This window comes from Cebidichthys violaceus, unplaced genomic scaffold, assembly GCF_023349555.1.
Source record: "Cebidichthys violaceus isolate CVI_PGR_0920_01 unplaced genomic scaffold, fCebVio1.0.p SCAF_21, whole genome shotgun sequence".
Taxonomy (NCBI): domain Eukaryota; kingdom Metazoa; phylum Chordata; class Actinopteri; order Perciformes; family Stichaeidae; genus Cebidichthys; species Cebidichthys violaceus.
Window position 1 is genome coordinate 4857103 of NW_027176384.1, and position 21199 is coordinate 4878301.

At 43.8% G+C, this 21199-nt stretch overlaps 1 protein-coding gene across 1 annotated transcript in view; it reads right to left on the reverse strand.

Moving 5' to 3' along the window:
• nav3 (neuron navigator 3) overlaps positions 1-21199 on the reverse strand; it is a 235654-nt gene that overhangs the window by 49754 nt on the left and 164701 nt on the right. The window contains exons 11-12 of the mRNA XM_068717037.1: positions 14383-14787; positions 12204-12332 (exon numbers count right to left, since the gene is read on the reverse strand). Of these exons, the coding sequence (XP_068573138.1) occupies positions 12204-12332; positions 14383-14787 (534 nt within the window). The remainder of the gene's footprint in view (positions 1-12203; positions 12333-14382; positions 14788-21199) is intronic.

Below are 21199 nucleotides of genomic sequence, written 5' to 3' on the forward strand. Positions count from 1 at the left end.
GTAAAGTATTTCTTTACCTGTTTACCGGGGCAGACTGGCACTTCCTGTTTGCTTGTGATGTTCGCATTAAAGTCTGCTTAAGTTCATTTACTGTCTTTGGATCTTAGTCTATCATGCAGTCTAGAATGACTTTACCACACCCACAATATGAGAAACATCACCACTGATGGTCAAAGAATACAGCAACGAAAAAAAAGAAGCAAAAATATAGCTTTGTTCAAAGTTGTTTAAGTTGGTCTAACATACATAAAGACATCAAATAAATCGGGCCTTGGATCACAACTTTTAACGGTGTGTCATTGCGTTTGCCGGATGCTCGCTTCAGGGACCATAATAAATCACTAACTGTACACACAGCTAGCTAGAGAGCTAAGAGAGGGAAACAGAAGAGCCACAACAAAAACGTCCTTTCTCCAACCACCATGACAACTATCTGTGTCACACGCAAAACTTTGAAATGCGTGGTTTATGTTCCTCACACACACACACACACACACACACACACACACACACACACACACACACACACACACACACACACACACACACACACACACACACACACACACAGAGCAGGGCTCTGCAATGTAAATGGAAAGCGCTCATCCTTCATTTGCCTGTGCCGTAATCCCAGTTAATGCCTCTGAGCCCTCGCAATTAAACATGAGAAAACATCAAAACATCCGCGCAAATGACTCTTCTTCTCTATGGGCTGCCAAAGCTGGCGAGGGTCTCACAGACTCTGATGGAGAGCACAAAGAGCCGGCCTATCAGAGCACATTAGGCAGTCTGACTCCACTCAAACGGCAGCACAAAGAAGCATCAATGAGCTGTCTTGCAGGTCGTGCAGGTGGAAGAGTTTCTAGCTGTGCAGTCAACTCACCTCTCGTGGGATGGACGCCACCCGTCCCCTTGTCACAGAACTCTCCCACTACCACGGGAGGAGAAACCCCACCTGATGGAGAGGCTAGAAGCTGTGAGACGACTGGGAGTCCGGAGAGGAAATGGGAAGGAGAGACCAAAGAAGGAAGGAAGGGACTACCTCACTCTTCCACTTTCACCCCGGTGCTTTCTGCTGCTGATGCTGCTGCTAGCTGCCCCTCCTCTCTCTCTCTCTCTCTCTCTCTCTCTCTCTCTCTCTCTCTCTCTCTCTCTCTCTCTCTCTCTACCAAGATGGGCCTGTCAGGCCTCGAAGAATAAATCAGACATGTCGTCAGCAGTGGGGCTACCGAGGGTTAACCAAACCAAAGCGGGATGACAGTGCAGAATCTGGCCAAATCAAGAAAGGAAGGGCTTTGTGCCGGGGGACGAGAGCCGACTGCCTTAGCTTTGGCCGAAACCCCTCTGACTGGAAGTGATCTCATGCATAATACGTGAGACGCTCAGAAAAGTCGGTGCTTGGGACATTATTCATGACCCGCAAGCAGCGTAATGGCGGTTAGCCGAGCAGGAGCAAAGGATGATGGAGTTGGTACATTTGTCTTTGTTTATACAAGAAGACTCACATCAGTGCAGCAAAGTCTTTATTTGCTGAAGTCTGGTGTCAGAGGGCAGTCAAAGCCAACCGCAGAGCCAGAAATCTCCTCCAAGAGATTGCAGTATATGAGCCACCCTGCTTCATCCTGTCTTTTGGGGTTTCCGGTCGCTGCTCATGCTAACAACCCAATTCTTATTTCTATTACAATAGAACGTTTCGTCTCTGATGCTGGAAGTGTAATTGTACTCAGGAAAGAGCTGTAATGAACTGGATACAGGTTGAATCACCACTGGGAAATGAGACCGAGTAAAAGATATAAGCAAAGCAGGATTATTAAGGTTTTGTCACAGGAAGAGAAAAACATTTGATGAGACTTGATCGACTGTGGGATCCAATTCAGCTCGGCACAACTCACAAAACAAACAAAAGGAACAGAGCGACCTTGGAGGGACGAGATGCATATGTGTCCGTTGCCAAGCAGCAACGGACAGAGCTGACGGGCTGGGCTGGTTAAAAACGTCCAGGCTTCCTACCGCAATGCAGTCAAAGACAACAACAAAATCGTTAGCCGCCCAGCAGCAAGGGGCTTCTGGCGAGCTGACGCATCCCGGCAGGGGGTTTGTTTGAGGGAAACTGCTGGCAAGTGTGCAAACAAACAGCCAGCGTTAAGTGCTCGCGAGCCACCTCCGGCCCGACCACAGACCTCCTCCTCCTCCTCCTCCTCGTCTGGCCAGAAAGGACATAAACTCACTAAACCATGTTTTAAATACACTGTAAAGTGCATTATTTTCTTCTGACATGTGAGGACTGATCTATTACTTTAAACTATTAAAATGCATGAATAGGAGATGAGATTAGACATAGAGCCGAAACAATACAGCCATTAAACGAAGGAGAGAACATTTTGATAATGGATTCATTGTTTAATCTTTTTTTGAGCAAATAGCTCGTTCCAGCTTTTTAAATGTGAATATTTTCTGCCTTTCTATGATGGTAATAATGACTATCTCTGGAGTTTGGACTGCCGGTCAGACAAAAACAAGCGATTCAAACACGTCATCTTGGGCTCTGGGAAGATGCGATGGGCAAACTGTTCACCACCAAACCCGGCACCATCTCCTGTTCTAGCATAGAGAATCCCTGTATCTTCCCAGGATCATGGTGTTACAACTTGACAGATAGCAGCAGCTCTCCCAAGCCCCTTCAGCCGAGGTTTCTCAGCGCGCGTCCAGTATCACTGATGAGCAACCGACATCGGACTGCCTCTCTATGGGAAACACTTGACGAAGTTACAACAGTTAACAGTGTGTCAGATCTCTCAGCTTTTACCTCTTTTATTGTGCTTTCATGTGCTCACTAGCAGGAAAAATAACCAATGATGATGAGGTAATGTGATGTATGTATGGGATATGGAATCTATTGATATTCAGTTCGGGTCATTACAGGTCTTCTTTACAGGGGCACTGATCAAAAAAGACAACAATAGGTCGCGGTGCAGATTTATAAATGTTCGACTGCCTTAATTACATCATAACGCCCATCATCTAACCCGATTACATTTTCATAATCCACAACAGACTCGGGATCCGTGGCTCTGAAGTGAATTAGCAGCGATGGGAGCTTTGTCAATTCTTATCTTCACAAACTCATTAGGCCTGTCAGATGACGAATGGAGTCATATCCTCTGCAAATTTTCAACCACACGAAGTGGCGCGCCTGCAGCAGAAGTGCCCCGTAGCCTACTTATCCGAAAATCTATCTTGCATTAGCACTATATGAAGACAGATAATTCACGTACCCTATTATCTACAGCCACATTAGGGTTCTGTCACACAAAAAGCGAGACTTTTAAGACCATCCCGAGTCACTCCTGCTGGCTGGGTGGATTCAGAAAATATGGCAAGAATGATTTCAATTGCTCCATATGCGAGTTATGAATAAAATGACAGGAAGCTGCTCAGATGAATGACACACAATACCCTGAAAGTGATAACAAGAGCTCAACGCGAGTCTGTAAATCCAATGGTTGTTTTTCTTCTTTTGTTTTATCACAACTTGTTTCCGAAATGCGTCACAGAGAATTCACGCTTTGAATCATAAAACATGCAGACAATTCAATCCTGCAAATGAGTTCCCAATCCAAGTCAACTCTCGGGGGGGGGGGGACAATGCCGCTCTCTCCTCGGTAAATACTCGGCCCTTTTAACTACAGACAAACTTTATTCGATTAAAAGTTGGAAAAACCACCAGAGCGTTCCAGATATATTGGAACCATTGCGGGTAATAGAGGGGATCGCTGTCTTTCTAATGCTGCACTACATCACTGCACAGTTAAGATCTACGGGGTCACCTTCCTGTTCCCTTCTAACATTACATCACACACACACAAACGTTCATTTACATATGGGGCTTATAGACACATGACGTTAGAGGTAGAAATGTCTAAAATCTGAAGTCTGTCATTTTGTGAGTTCCCAACATGCCGTGTCTGTTTCCCTTAAATCTTAAGAGATCAGAATAAATATGACTGCATGGCATGGACATTATGTGGCTTCTTCAGCACATGCATTATGTACTAGGGAGGGACTATGAATGTCTTATTACTCTCTTATGTCACCTGTGTCACTAGCTCAAGAAGGAAACAACATAAAGACTCGTCCCCAAACTGTGGTAATAACAGTAGCAGGCGAAAGCTTTTGAGAGATTTCTTAATAATTAAAATTTTTCCTCTATTCTGTCAGAAGCCAAAACATGAGTGGAACAGTTGAGGAAATGGAGGAAAGTTAGGGATCGTAAGAAAATGATTGGTGTGGGGAATAAGGTTGCCAAACAGAGAAGGGTTTCTCTTTAATTTCTTCTCACCATACAAATCACGCATCAGCATTATCTCGTTTTTGTTCTTTATTGGAATGAGAATGTTAACGTTTAAACCGGACTACATTATATCATATTTTTATGCTTTGCATCTCTCAGTTATTAATCGCAAATGGAGGTTCCGAAGAAATATTTATAACACTGCTGTGGGTTTTGCATTTAAAACAAAATCCAAACATAAGGTTCAGACTCCCTCCCCAGCCTAATGCTTTTCATACAGTCCCTTAACTCTCATAGAAAAGTAATATGGCAGGCATTGAGGCTGAAATGACCCGCCTAGACCGTGACCATATGGGACCCGTCATCGATCAGAGAGAAAGGAAGACAGGTCTGACCTCACCCAGCATTAGCCCTTCAGCCTCGTCAGCCCCGGGTCCGTCCTGGGTCCAGGTAGACCACCTACGGGTGACATCTCCAGTGTGTCTGCTGTCGTCTGTGTCTTTAATCAAGTTGAATCTCTTCTAAATTTAAATATCTTGTGAGTTATTATTCAACAGTGGCTGCTCGTGGTTCCTCATAAAGAATTCACAAAGTCGTTCATCAGTCCCTTCTATAAGTTTTCAGCACATCAGTATTCTTATATGGACATTTATATGTTGAATAATGTGAGGTGAAGTAATTAAAAATTTTGAAAACTTTTAGAAACAAGCCACTTAACCTTCTTGCAGTTAAATATCGCCAGAAGCTACATATTTCTAAAATGCGGTGCCATTTATCTGCAGTTTTTGTGACATCTCAAAATGAATGATCTTGCGTTAAGCCACTGAGGGCCATGCTGTCTTTCACCTCTCAGCAGAGGAATAACCCGCTCTGACAGACAGAACTCAGAGGGGGATTGGCCCAAAAGATCATTATGCTGAGAGTCAGCCTCAGAGAAGGACGAGCTGCCATAACAGAGTATATTAACAGCACTCATCAAACATTTTATATCTAGGACACAGTATGTCAATTCTTGTCAATTTGTTCAAAAAGACAAGGCATTTAGGGGAATAATTGGGGAGATATTTAAGCATGCACAGATCAAACACAAAGCAGGATGCTTTCACAAAGTCAAACTGAGGTTGTGTAAAAAATGGACTAAATTGGGAACTCATCTAAGGCTGAATTCAGACAAAAATGGATGCGTGATTGCTAAACTGGAAGGCTCGTATTTAGCCAGTGAGACAGCACCTGTGGACATTTGGGGCTTGGAAGGGGAAAATACAACTACATTCATCTGAGTGTCGGTACTACAAAACTCACATTCAGAAAAAGTAAGTGGGGCGGTGTGTCTTTTGGTTTCATCACTGCCCGCTCTGCAACTACTTGACTTCTCTTAATAATTCAGTGAGTAGAGTAATTAATGAGGATATCCAGTTTCCCCTGGAGGAAATTAAGAGAAATATTCTGATTCCTGACGAATAGAGGGAGAAGCATCCAGAATGAATCAATGCCAGATAATAAGAAACAAGAGGATAACTTAGCCTCCCATTCCCCCCAAAAATGGAAACTTTATCTTGAGCTACTCTGAATGAATAGATGTTAATTAGTGCGTGTTTGTGTGGGCTGCAATTTGCCTGTTTTTGAGAGGAAATGTATCTGTATGCAAGCACCTGCACAAGTGAGGACACACATTTGCATGAACACACACACACACAAGGCAGACACAGCTGGGTACTCAAATTGGGCGATAAAACTTCTTCCAATTACCATCACAGTTTGCTAAGTTTAGCCTGTGCTCGTCATTAAGGGGGGAAAGACTGAAAAAAGACAAGTGTCTGAGAGACTGACGAGTGCCAGAAAACTCGAGACAGCTAGAAAGCTGAGACGTCGATGCGCTGCACTTTCAGGTGCGAGCAGAGACGAACCACACAGGAACTTACATAACGACTGGCTTTGTCATTGATGGCAAAAAAACAACAAAAAAAACCCTTCTCCTCTCAAATCTCCTCGCTGCTTACAGCAGCACCGAGGAGCCGATGCAGCCTCAACCATGACTGTCAACCGCTCCGCAGAGTGACAGCCGGGATCCACACACACACACACACACACACACACACACACACACACACACACACACACACACGCAGAAGTCTCCACATGCAAACACTTTAAAATGTAGTCCGGGACAAGCACACAAACAAACTTTTTTTGTGGACAACACACACACACACACACACACACACACACACACACACACACACACACACACACACACACACACACACACAAACTGGTCTCCAATCCCCCAAAAGCTTCAAATGACAAAAACAAAACGCAGAGCAAGCTGCCATAGTCCAGGCCTCAAACAAGAGGGTGAGAGAGGAAGAGAGAGATAGTGACACACACACACACACACACACACACACACACACACACACGAGACACCAGGATGCTAAAAGCGAGGCCCCCGTTTAGTTATTCATGTCTATGCTGAGGGCGGGAAGCCTGTCGGTGTCAAAACACTCTCCATGGGCGTCTTTTCTCGACAGTAGAGCCACGAGTATGCACTTATCTATGTTGCATGACAGCAGGGTATTTTTAGAGAGGGGCCAAATCCGCCATTGTTTTAGAAATGGACCGATAGGAGGAGAGATCTAAGCTTTTGCTGTTCTGTTGGGCCGCTCTGGGGCAGATGGTCAGTTTCAGGACTTTCTACTGGATTCTTAGCATGAACGAAAAACATCAAAAAGCCCAAAGCAACTGTGTCTTTGACACTCTTTGTAACACTAGGCCTTGTATACAGATATTTTTCCTTTCCTTTTTACAAAATATTTCCGTTCACACTAGAACTCAAAAACCACTCCAAATGCTCTACGATAAAGGCGATACTTCAAGCACCAGAGAAAAAGATTTTGAGCATGTTTATTAATAGGGGTTTAACGATTCACAAAATTCTCGGTTCGGTTCAATACGATACAGTGGTGCCACGGTTCGGTACAGCAAAAAAGCAGAAATGCCAAATCCTCGCTGGTGAGACTAAGTAGTCTTTAATAATGAAAGGTCATGTTTGATACTTAAGATCTTCTCTAAAATATTCCTCTATAAACTCAAACAGACACATTTCCTGGAAAGTTTTAGAAGTTTTATTTTTCAGACTTAGTTACAGGGCTGCGGGTCTCTCTCTCTCACCTCATATTTACATTAAAATCAACACTTACACATAAAGGTTTACTAGATTATGATCCATAAATGTGTGAAGTCTCTGTCCTACTGGAGATCAATCTATGTTTTGTTCCTTTATAGTTTATGGTTGTTAACTTGTTGTACATAGTTCAGAACAAAATAAACATTAATAAGAAAAGGAAAGTCCTTCGTTTTGTGTCCGTCCTCCCTAAAGCCGCTAACCATGGCTTCAGACGGCCGCTTTGTAGGTCTGAACCCTCAAGGACTTAACTGACGTCACCTGGTAAGTGGTTGAGTGTGAGAGGCTGCAAGGGCTCGAAATGGTGTAAATATGAATGGGACAGCACTTTGCTGCAACATATCACGTTACCATGAAAACGACAAAAAATAAGATGTATAATTGTATGTATTTTTTTTATACTTTGTACTCTCTGATTTGAGTCTTCTAGGCTCTTTCCTCAAAAGATGAGAGGTGATTTCATATAATCTATTTACTTGTTTTTGTCAAAACATCTTCGATGACAAAACCAAATATCTGATGGATAAATAAATAAATATCCTCTGGTTTCAAGTTTATTTTTTGTTCCATCTTTAACCCTTAATGTTTCTGTGTAAATATAATAAGACAGGCTGAACACACGTGAGCCGTTGTCTTTGTTTACCTTTTTTTTAACGTCTCCATGTGTCCACTGGTTACCCCGTGTTTAACGTCACATTGCTATGACTTGTGGGTAATTCCCTTAGGCTAAGTCAGCATACCATGCTGATTTACGGAAAGGGTTCATAAAGGGCTCAACATGTCTGCAAGAGAGCCCTCAAACACTTGAGGATTTGACAGTGGGACAGAACTAAACCCTCACGGACTTCACGGGAGCGCGCCTCAAAGTCTGTGAGTCCGTAAGGGGGGACATTGGAATTGTGGCCAATGCTGTTGTCATTTGTGAACATCCGGGAACGGTCACATGATAGGACCGTGGCGAATCAAAGAAGGACATTGCGTTATGTCGGGTGGGTTGCTATGTTTGAGCGCAATGGCTCCACCAATTTCAGCTATATTTTATTTTTCAAAAGCAATTTATTTATTATTCAAACGTATTGTTCGGTTCGTAATGTGTACCGAACCGTGAGCCCCGTAACGAACGGTTCAATACGAATACGTATATCGTTACACCCCTACTTATTAAGCAAAGGTAATTATTTCTTTATGTATACGTACTTGTGCTATGGAAACTCAATCATATGTGGACGGATGACGAGGTGGAGTTGCTGCTTAGCGTCACTTTACTATATCAGGCGCTGAAATCCCAAGAAACCGTTGACTGGGAGTCTTGTTACACAAAGTATTCAGACATCTCAGTGGCCTTTCAGGAACAGTATCCTGCCAAGGAAGATTCTGAATAGGTGGGGAACAAGTTTCCTCACGCGAAAAACACGATAAACATGGCAATAGTATCGACCAAGCTCAAGACCATCGGGTAAGTATTGTGGGGCGGGATACATGGGATGTCGCAGTGGCGTTCGTGAAGGAACTACAAATCTATTGTAACTGCTTATCTTTTTCCTCTTCCAATCAAGCAAACAACCGCAGCAACATGGACACCCACACAGCTGGTCTGATCAAGAAAGAGAGATCAGCAGTATCTAACGCCAGTTACAGTCACATCATGCACGGATCTCATAGTGCGGCAAACATAAGCCCACACTGTTCCAGCCCCAGCTGGTCTCTCAGTCCACCTGCAGGCTGTGAGTCTCGGATCTGGTGAGTGGTTTCCATGAATATCCTCCAGGGCTCTGTTGGTTTGGGATGAAGCTGCCATGGGGGTTGTTATGGACGGAGAAAAGCATAACGAGCCTTGTGGGAGATCAGTTTGTGTACAGAGACCACAAGTCTCTCTACTCCTGCCAGTGTGCTGGGAGAACTGGGGAGTGTTTTGCTCCCAATTAATGCTTATTCCAAGAGGTGGAAGAAAAATGCTCAGTAGCTTACTTTACTGATAAAAAACAATCATTTTACAGTTCTGTATAATAAAAATAGCAAATACTTTGTCCAAAACTATACTTCATATCCAGCCAACAAGATAACAAATCCTCTGCTCTGCTCTAACAACTTCTAACTCAATATACAGCCGCTCTATGTCACTAGACTTACTGAAAGTCAAGTTTTGTAACCACAAACATTATGAAGAAGCTGTTACTTAGTAGTAACACTGAAGGCAGGCAGTGAAGCCAATGCAGAAGCCTTGCATTCTCTCTACTGATCAGCAGGGGGCAACTCCTCTGGTTGCAAAAAGAAGTCTTATTTTATGGAAGTCTATGAGAAAATGACTCTACTTCTCACTTGATTTATTCCCTCAGTAAACATTGTAAACATGAGTTTATGGTCTCAATCTCTAGTTTCAAGTCTTCTTCAATACAGCATGATGTTCATTTAGTAATTCATGGAACATTTAGAGTCAAATAGACCATAAAGCAGGGTATGCTTTAGGGCGGGGCTACCTTGTGATTGACAGGTCGCTGCTGCTACCAGAGTCGTATACAGTGTCTCTACGTCACTCCTCCATTGTCCAAATATTGTCACTTCCGTTCACTGGTTGCAAAAATCCAAGATGGCGACGGCCAAAACCCAGAACTCAAAACGGCAGTCCACAAACCAATGGGTGACGGGCTGAATTACTGAACCCGCAGCCTTCATTGATTTTTTTCAGTAAAATGTCTTTGTAGCTGTTAAATTCTCCCAGAGGACAAACACACAGGAGAGTAGGGTTGTGTGTTGTGGTTGAGGTTTGACAAGCTCTTGATAATCCACAACTGACTACCACAAGTTCCTATTCCTACTCTGGGGATGAGTAATATTAACTACAACTTTTATCAGAAAATCACTACTGAATGTCATCAATTGAAGATACACTATAGGCCTTTTTCCCTTTAGTCAACTACGTACTGCACACTCAAATGTTCTCTTGGGTAAGGGAGCAAAAAGAAAGCAGCACTGGAGCAGACATACGAGCGGAAAGATGTCTACGATGCTGCCTGCGTTCCTAGAACGGCAGCTTGTGCATTTGAGGAGATGAAAAGTTCTTCAAAGTCAGCGAAGAGATTGTTTGAACTTGGGCCTTATGCGCTACTCATTTCACTTAAAGCCGGGGGGGGGGGGGGGGGGGGTTATGTGGAAAGGAAGACGAATGCTTTGGGATAAAGACGGAGGGAGCTAAAGCCGGGCTGAGGTGTGCAATCGCTTCGGAAATTAATCCCCCCCCCCCCCCCCCCCCCCGAGCTGTGTCGCCTGTCAGTGGGGAGTGACAGGTCAGCTTCTGACAATCACACATGTCAGAAAGAGGCAGCGGGGAAGCATTAAAGCCATGTGTGCTTTTTTGTGTTTGTACACTCACATAGTTTTGTCAGGGAAACTGGAGGAAGGGAGAAAAAAAACCAACATGGTTTCAGAGTTCAAATTCTGCTCCATTCGGGAGTCTGATGCCTGCAGCCATCTTAAGGGGAAGAAGGCATCAATATTTCGCCCCCTGAGGCCCCGAAGCGCTAACACAGACTTTAGCTGTGAAAAGCCGCAATTTTTTTCATGTCACTGCAAGGTGAAGAACACTTTAGGCATAATATCCAAATACAGAGATAAATTGCGATCGGGGTGAGCCTGCGACTTGGCAAATGGAGGAGACAGTTCACGGGGTTCATACTTATTCTAATCCGATCCATCCCTTTTTCCCTCTGAGTGTCAAAGTCCGACAGACAGACCAGCATGAGACTGACAAGCGGGGCCAGTTAATCGCCTGCTCCGAGCCTCCCGGTCAGGTCTGGCGCTTTGGGACGCTCAGACGATCACATATGATCAGAACCGCCCCTGGCTGACCGGCTCGACTGACTGTTTGTGACAGGCCGCTCCCTGTGAGAGCGAGCACATGGACCAGAAACAGAGGGATCAACTGGGCCGCGACACAGTTGGATTATTTAGACCGGTGGCACAAACTAACTAACTAACTAACTAACTAACTAACTAACTAACTAACAGGAACAAAAAATCACTAGAGAGTCTTCAAGTCCTACCTGGTTAGAATTTGCCTTATATAACCATGCACAATTAGCACATTGGCACACCTGGAATGGGATCAATAAAGTGAGTCTTTAACAGCCCTTTACTGATTTAAAGCATTACAGCAAACTTGAGAGCTATATCTGATCGCTTTCCAGGCCTCCCACTCCTCTAAACACTGCCACTTATTAAAATCTTGGCAGAAGTTGGGAGTTGCGACGCTGGGAAATGTCAGCGGATCGGTCGATTCCCAGTAGCCTCTCTGACGGCCTGTCATCACAATCTTGGCTTGACAGCCTTAAAAAAATCGATGGCACGTCTCTCCCTCTCACCTCACTTAGTCTTGGATGTCCCTGCAGTGCCCTCTGAAGGACACAAACTTACCTCCTACTTTTTAAAATTGTGGCTTTAAGGTTGTTTTTTCAGCGCCCTCAAGCAACTTTTAGAGAGAGCAGCGGATATCCAGGTTGAAAGGTTTTACATAGTGGTAAAATGTGCATGATGATTCTTTTTACTTGCAAATTTGGGATATTTAACAATTTGCATTTGGCGTATCCAGTGTGTGGAATGTGAATTGCTTGCGTCCGTGTGTGAATCGCAACAACCGTGGAAGGTCAATCAGAACTGGGGAGTGGTCCACGCCGATGTCAAAACGCACACCGGATAAAAGCGGGAAGGGTGATTGACAGACTGCATCCTTACCTGTCAATGTCGCCCTGCATCTCTTTGCTCCCTCTCTGGGATGCTTCTCGAGAAGAGGCGGCGGCAGCGGTGTCGGAGGCTCGGCCTGCATTCCGCGCATACAGATGGAGGCCGCCGTCTGTGAGGTATCTGTGAGAGGGGAGTCAATTAGAGGAAGTGGATGTCGAAGAGGGTGTTGTATGCTGTGCACAGTTGTGAATGCGTGATATTGGGCTATGTAGATCAAACTGACCCGACTTGACATGTCCGGCCTCAGTTTGGCATAAAAAGTCAGAGTTACTCAGTGTTTCTGTTTTTTTTTGTTTTTTTTAATGAATAGAGAGCAACACATTAATTAAACTAAACCAGTTGAGGAAATACAGCAACTTGATGGATAAACTGATTAATGAGCACTGTTTAGGTTGTGTGTGCTTTTTTTGTGAACTCTCAAAAAAAAACAGTTTAAATGAATACGTGTGTGTGTGGCAGCAAGGAAATTGTAAGATTTCGAGGCTACTGCCAGAAAGCTATCAGACACGCCTGATAAGACATGGTGATCATTAGTGTTGAACTAATTAAGCTAATAATTTAGCTAATCACCTTCCCCTCTTGACGTGTTCTTACATTTTCTGTTCAGACACGTCTTGAATCCTGCGGCTGCTTTACTCCATCAGTCCTCGCTTTACTTCCCCCGACAGTTTGCCCTGTGCCTAAAAAAGCCTCTTTTTTCGGGTAATCTGAAAGTGGGAGCGTGTGATCTTTTGTGGAGTGAGTGGAATGTGAATTGCTTGTGTTTTTTTAACAGAACTCCCACTCGCTGAAGGCATTTCTCACTATTGAGTGATTGAAGGTCAGAAGCCCACGCGCGCCTGTTGTCGTGATGTTTTGTGGAAGACACTGACTTATCTTTTTTAATTCGGGTAATCTGTCAGTGTATCAAGTGCCCTTGAGATTCACGCTCCCCTTTCAATGCATGACAAACCTATGATGGCCTCGGTGCATGTCAGCCGGCTATCTGTATTAATGTACACAGAAAGATGGACGAGGCCTTGGGTGGCGGTATGAATACACAGCCAGCCATGAATTTCTTCATTGAATGGAACTATTCACTTGTATGGATGATCCTTCAAAAAATAAATGGACTAAAGTAGCATTTAAGTTAGCATAAATTATATGTAGGGTCAACCCATATTCAAGCTTCTGGCAGTAAACTTACTTGTCTCACATCGTGTTATGAACATAGGCATGTTTTTAACATTTGTAAGTAATGTGTTCAATGCATAAAAAGGAGGAAAAAAAGCTAGCTAGTTAGCTTGCTGTTGCCGTTTGTGGATTATGAAGTTATTGGAATTTCTTTGGGCTGTTTTGACATTGCTCTTCCATGATTCAGAGGATTGTTGCATATATCTGTTGTTAACGTATAGCGTTAGCTTTTTGCTTATTATTATGATATCCGAATCATATGATAACAATGACGGATCGCAGACTTCGCTAGCTATAAAAGTCACAAACCATTGCAACAACGTGCATGGCCCGGCCGTGTGCATCCCTTTTTAGTGTCCCCTGGAGACAGTTTTTGTTGTGTTGTGAGCTTCTTGCAGCATGTTGAAATGCTGCACGTGTCGTCACATGGAGCTTTTCTGTGTGCGTCAAGTTAGTGAAGATGTCTCTTCATTTGCTGGTGTTGTGTCTATTTCCATCTGTTTTCTTAAGTTGCAGTGTGTTGAGCTCTCAGGGCCATCAACGTGGCTGTCAAAAAATTTGAATATACACATAAATATTCAGTCACTGATTCAAATATAAAGGCCCCACCACCAAAATTCAAAACAAAGGTTTGGTATCTGCTATTAGTCTCACATTGAAAGGAATTATTTCTTTCTTTTAATTTCAGAGAAGTTTAAATGTAAAGCCCCTAGCAGCGCTTTGGAGTAAGGTTTTTGTTTTGCATAGATACAGTCAATTTCATGTTATTCCTTTGGTCAGCAGTTGGTAGCGGTAATGTGCAAAGACACATAGCAATGCGCCAACAAAGGAGAACACTGCTAGCAAGCAAATATGCTCGTAAACAATGCACATAAAGGAATATGTGAATAAACTTGAAATTCTTATGGTCAAACCATTGATTGGGCCTTTAAAGCAGGACTTTAGAATTAGTCAGTGCATCAGAAGAAGCTAACATGCTTAGCACTAGTCATCCTACCCGCTGGTGATCTCATCCATCCGGCCGTTCCTCCCTAGGATGTCCCCATCACTCATGTACCCTGCCATCTCCATCTGCTTCCCTCCTTCCAGCCCTCCTCCTGCCCTCTCCCCCTGCTCCGCCCCCTTCGCCCCCGCTGCCGTTCGCCTCAGGGGGGCACTGTACACAAACCTGGAGGGGTCCGAGTGGCCGCTGTAGCGCCCGGTGGTGGTGCCGGCGCTCGTCGTGCTCGCCCTGGGCGCAGCATAGCTGCTGGGCATTGAGGGGGCATCGCCCGCCTGGAGGCGCGGGGTTTGGGATTGGCCCAGGCGCCAGGCCATGGGGGAGGAGCGAGTGGTGAGGGCTGGTAGGCTCCGCCCATTGACCTCGGTGGTCACCGTGGTGTCAAAGGTTGTTTCCAGTGTACTGTGGAGACAGAGGAAATAAGGGGTTAATTCTGACGTCTTTGAAAAAGTGCCTCAAATGATCCCAAAACCCAAGTCCTCATATCGAGTGCACTCCTGTGCAGAGGGCAAATCATTCAGGTGAAAAGATCACATTTGAAGCAGAGAGCTGTCTACATCCGTTGCCCCTCCCTTCATGCTCTCTCACTGTTTCTTGTAACGTTGCTTTATGTATGCGTGTGTATGGCTGTGTGACCTTCCCTAAAGTGCTGTTCCTTCCAGTGTGTTAACTTGAAGGGGGGAGGACAGGAGCGAGTGAAGGCACCCATGAGAGCGCACGTCAGACCATCACGGTACATCACATGGAGAGGGAGACAGCAATGTTTTCATCCAACTATCAATTGTGTTTCATAAACACAAAATAAAAATCTGGTTGATTTGCCCCAACTGGGCTGTTAGCAAGTACATAAACCTCCGAAATGACAGGTGAAAAGTTGGTAATGGCGAGGCTCTTTAAATGGAAGCTTCACAGGTCTTTACTGAGGGAGACAAAGAAGACTGATTCACTATCTTATCAATCCTCCATTAGCCCTGCAACAGCCACCGCATCCTGTTTCTTTTCACTAATAATAATGCTGCAGAGGGATCGGAACAATTACTGCGCAACTTGCAACTTCCATCTATCGAAGGATGCCTAAATCCTAACTGATTTTTTTTAATTTGCAAACAGCAACAGGACTGTAAATGCAAAAATAGCACCCTCATGGCCACTCACACGCCGAGCCCTGCAGCTTGATGTGTACGGACACAGGGAGCCAAGCGTGGCGGCAGTGGCACCTAGCTTGAGCTCTCTCTGCTGGGAAGAAGGGTGCACTACATTCAAAGGCTTCACATCCTATTTGAGTTACACATTATAAGGATATGATGTTTGTATGTTAATATATTAAGTATCTATTAAATTGTAGCTTCATGTAAATACCGTATTGTGTGCCAGTGCCCACTCATAAATGATGTAGGTCTAGTTTGTTGCACATCTGCTGCAATATTGCCTTTAGAAATAATTATAAGGGCATAAATGTAGATCATGATGTGGTTGCTGGACATGTGGGATGAGATGGCTCTTTGGATGCCCGCCTCTGTATGTCGGCCTTCATTAGGTGACAAAAAAAAAAAGCAATGACATCTTAAAGCAGTGTCTCACACATGGCATTGAGAGAGGTGTGAGAACAGCTCGTGTGTGTGTGTGTGTGTGTGTGTGTGTGTGTGTGTGTGTGTGTGCGTGTGTGTGTGCGTGATCGGCGAGAAAAAAGGGTGGACCGCTGCAACCCCGCAATGCCAAGTTGCCAACATGACAGGGGCAGCGAGGCCAGCCATATTCACAACACATCTCCGTCAACACCTCCCGAGATCAAAACACACACACACACACACACACACACACACACACACACACACACACACACACAAAACCAGTGACACGCGCAGTGTCATGTCCAACAAGCCAAATTAGACAAACATAACGACAACCAAAAAAAAAAATCAGCTGCATATCTGAAAAGCGATCACAGCAGATTGTGACGATACAGAAATCAATTTGCCGCGGTATAGAAATCAAAATCATTTAACCATTAGTACACAATGTAGCTTGCTAAATCAGCTTATCTTATCTTATCTTATTATCTCCAGGCAGCAGAGAGAGAGAGAAAAAAAGAAGAGAGGCAGATACACTGAGGGAGACTGTGTGGGTGTGTATGTGTTGAGATAAATGAGCATGCAAAACGAAGGATATGGCTAAGCAGGAAGGTGCCGAGATATTTTAGACCAACCACATAGAACACACGTTCTATTAAAAACACACAATATAATACATTATAAAATGTACGGTAAGAGACTACATACAACATATTGTTACTTTATTACTAAAGCCTCATTTCCCATAAACCCTGCTGCTTTTTCACTATCTAGTATAAAGCAGAACCAAAAACCAAAATAAAACCTGACAGAGGGAGACTATTTTGTTTAGCCAAGAGCTCAGCAGAAGAAGAATCTATGTTGACAGCAGGGGATTGGTTATTGCTGAGTAATGCTGAATAAAAATACACTGCAACTTTTCTCCTGCTAATGAGGTCTGAGAGTTTAACAGTTAAACATGTATTTCTCCTGATTCCTTCAATGATTCAAAGGCTGACTTCAAAGGCTCTCAGATGTCATGTACAATATTATCCACGGGATTTTTTCACAGCAGCAGTTCTTTTATTTTTTGTAACCATATAGTGAGTCCAGCCGACAGCGCAATTGTAAAAGCATAACGCCTCCAGCTCCCCCTCTGATCAACGGCGTTAGCTTTGTCAGCACTGTTGCCGTTTTTTGCGCTGTTAGCACCAAGCTGCCGGCTCAGACGTCCTCATGTTGAGAGCTGTGTGGAGGCAATAGATATGCTCAAAGTTGTTCACCTTTAAGAACAGGTGGAAAAAAATTGGTCAGGACAATCCTTCTAAGTTCCTAAAATTTGTTAAATAAGTGGGAAAAGAGGTTTTGCATGCAAAGATACTTATTCAAAGTTTTTTTTTTCGTCTGTGAAAAAACTACGACAATTAGCCCATCTTCTAAATAGGACAAAAAGCATTCACATTTTCTCCTCAGTGAGTTTAAATTTGTCCATGCACTCAAAAAACAAGGTACATATAGTAAAATAAAGTATAATAATAAGTATAATTGAAGGAACCAGGAATTATCCTGGCTTTTATTTCACCTGTTCTTAAGCGCAATAGCTTCCCTTATTACTTGCCTCTCAGGGCTTCTTGTTCAAATTGGTAGGCTTGCATGAACATTTATGGTAGAGGTTTAATCAACCCTATGAAGGCAAGAGCGTACGAGAAGATTGTAAACCTCCAGTCTAGTTTATGGTTGATACTTATTGAGTAATGACAGGAGATTTCACTCCAGCACTCATCTGCAGTCTGTCAAATAACGATCCAATCTAGAGCACCTAAAAAGTTAAATAGTATCAGACTCTAGACTTATTGAGATGAATATATTTTATAAGACTGCCATGAGTTTTGGTTGTACAGTGAAAGGATCCAGACTCAGGTGTTTTTTTCTTCAGACATTACATTACATTACGGTCATTTAGCAGACGCTTTTATCCAAAGTGACTTACAATTCAGTATCTATCTACACACCGTAGACGCAGCTACGAGAGCAATTTTGGGGTTAAGTGTCTTGCTCAAGGACACATTGACATGAGCAGGAGCCGGGGATCGAAACGCCAACCCTCTGATTGAAAGGCAGCCCTGCTCTCCACTTATCCACGGTCACCCCCAGACAAAACTATTGCAGCTAAACACACCATCAGCCTTCTATGGGACTTGGCACTTGACGCAACATAAACTGAGAGTTAAATCACAACAAAGCGTTTGTACGAGAGGGTGGAGCTGGGGAGAGATTTGCATAGCCCTGCCCTAAAGCATATTCTGCTTTATGGTCTATTTGACTCTAACTGGACCATAATTTACAAAATGAACATCATGCTGTATTGAAGAAGATTTCAAACTAGAGATTGAGACCATAAACTCATGTTTACAATGTTTACTGAGGTAATAAATCAAGTGAGAAGTAGAGTCATTTCCTCATAGACTTCTATACAATCAGACTTATTTTTGCAGGGGATATCCAATATGCACATTGTAAGTCGGCAAAGGATGCTTGCTGAGTTACTGCTCTGCAGCTTTGGCGGGTGCAGAATAAAACTTGCATGTGTTGCTGCCTTGTTTTGTGTGTCTGTTGCAGTGAGGCTTGCAATGGTGCTGGCAGATGTTAAAGCCTGCTAGCTTGAGAGCGATTCCGAGGGGTAGCTTACCGCCATCACAGACACACATCTTCAGTCTGGATCACCAACACAACCATTATTCACACACGTGCAAACAAAAGCCAGTCACTTTACCATCTTCCATCATGGAATTAAAAACTTGTGTTACCTTCCTCCAGCTGAATCACGTCCCTCCTCCACTCAGTCTGACTGCTCTTGCAGGAAAATTGTCAAAGAAAAACCTTGCTCTCTTCAGAATCCCGAAGAAATAGTACCAACGGCTTTCTCCCCAATTCAAAAGCAATGAATAATTTAGCCTGCCCCGTTTCTCTCCGTACTCAAAAAATGTGAACACAAAATAAACAAACCAGAACGGGTGAAGCTATCATGCTCAATAAGTCATCTGGTTGGTTGCTGAATCACCATGGGACCAGGCAGGGATCCCACAGGACCCAGCAGAGAGGGGAGACAGGGAAGATTTGGCTTCTCTGTTTGCTGTGCAAGGTTCGTCCTTGAAGATTTCTTCACACATGCAGATGGCTTTTTTTTCCCTGTTTAAATGCCAATCAATAACATTTTTCATTGTCTAGATAGAAAAAAAACAGTGAATTGTTTTTTGATCAATACAGATTGTCTGTGCGGCCCCAACACATCGGGATCTCTGAGGGAATTTACGAATGTGAACTGAGCTGCCGTGATGCTGCAGCATCAAAGCAGCGAGGTAATTTCAAAGAGAAAGGGCCACGCTTTCAGGGCCGCGGAAGTTAGAAATTTCAGGTAACATTAGCTGCCACCAGCTTCTAGGCAAGAATTTTTAGTTAGCTTCAATGTAAATTTTCATGATGCATGTGGAACTTCAGGCAGTAAAGTCTTTATGGAGCAGGGGAACGTAACAGAGAGCCCCAACGCTGATGATGCAAACTAATGTTGGGAAAAAGTCGGTATTAGTGAGCTCCATAACGTGGCAGTGAACCTAGGGACAGAGCTGAATGTAGAGTTGGTGTTTTGGGCTTGTATTTGCATTGAGCTGGCTGCATGAGACCACACGGCCTAATGCTGAGTTCACACTACAAGCCAGCGTTGCCAGTGACACTGGCGAGATAGCGTTACAGTGTTGCTCGAGGGCTTGTTGACGTAGTTATGTGTCGTTAAACAGCACCGAGAACTGGCTAACTATATTTCCTTTTCGACAGAACTGAACGCAGTGAAACAAAAAACATACAATTGGCTGAAGCCTGACCACGTCATTGGAGGGCTGAAATAAGGTTGAGCCAGCTTTGTGTTGCGTCACGTCGCTGCAAGTATCTGGCACCAGTTTGTAGCCTACATTGTAAATGACTTGTAGCGTATTGCTGTGTGAAAACAGCACTAGTGGTGACAAACGACAAAAAAAAGATTGTAAAGATCATAAAAAAAGTTGAAATTGAAAAATATTGGGGCTCCCTGGTGACCTGGGTCTCGGGGGTGCTAACTATGAATCGCGGTATCGCTGGTTCGCATCCAGTCAGGTACATGTGCTACAAGTCCTTCCACATCTCTCCTCTCTCCTGTCATTTCCTGTTTCATCTCTCAACTGTCATCAATAGATAAAAGGCATAAAAATGCCTCCATATAATTTAAAAATCCCCAAAATGAGGAATGGAAAACACTTTAAATAAGTAAGTGAAACGTTTAGCATTAACTCATTGATCAAGATCCCACTTAAAGATCAATTCAAAAACAATAGAAGGATCATGATTACGCCTTCACAAATATACTTTAATACGGAGCATAAAACTTCTGCTCTTTTAAGGAGCATAGATGAGGACACATTTTTATTATATCTGTGACATGTAAAGAAATGGTAATGTTTCTAGTAACTCAGTGCTGTTACCCTTAAAGAAAGAGAGAACTACGGTGGCTGTTTCTGCGCTAGTGGACTCCATGTCTATGTTTTGATGGCTCCAGCTGGCAGTCCTAAAACCCAGTCTGCATGAATGAGGTATAAACAGGTATGGAGGGAGAATCTCAAAGCGCTGAATATGACAGTCTTGTCTGCTCGAGCATAGCGGCGATTAATTACTAAAGGTGCTTAGAGCATCATGGCGATTACAGCCGTTTGTCCTCCATGGGAGAGATTAAGATGGTCCGGCCGGGCTTTTGTCACAGACCAGATTGGCATGCGGACATTGAGACTATCCTTACATTGAGAATACAAACATGTCCGCAGAGGCTCACACACAGGAGCCGACTTCCCTTTTTGTCCCACGTTAAATCTAATGGCTGCTTACTGCTTTGCTGCTACACTGCTCACACACGTGCAGACACACCGTATATGATGCTGATGACGATGATGCATCATGCTGACTGTCCGTCTCAGACCGATCAAACACCTCCCACCCCATCCCCGTGGGCCCCTGCCGGATTAAAGCGCGGTGATAAGACAATGGCACTGTATTGATCACGCCTGGCTGAGACTCTTCTGAGAAAAAAAAGAAAAAAGAAGTAGAAGATAAATGCACACACACAGACTGCCATCTGTCATGGCTGTCTGCAGCCCGGCCACCATCTTCTACTGCAAATGGGGCAAAACATACAAAATAATAGACTAAGGAGGAGAGGGGGAGAGGCAGAGCGGGGAGCTGCT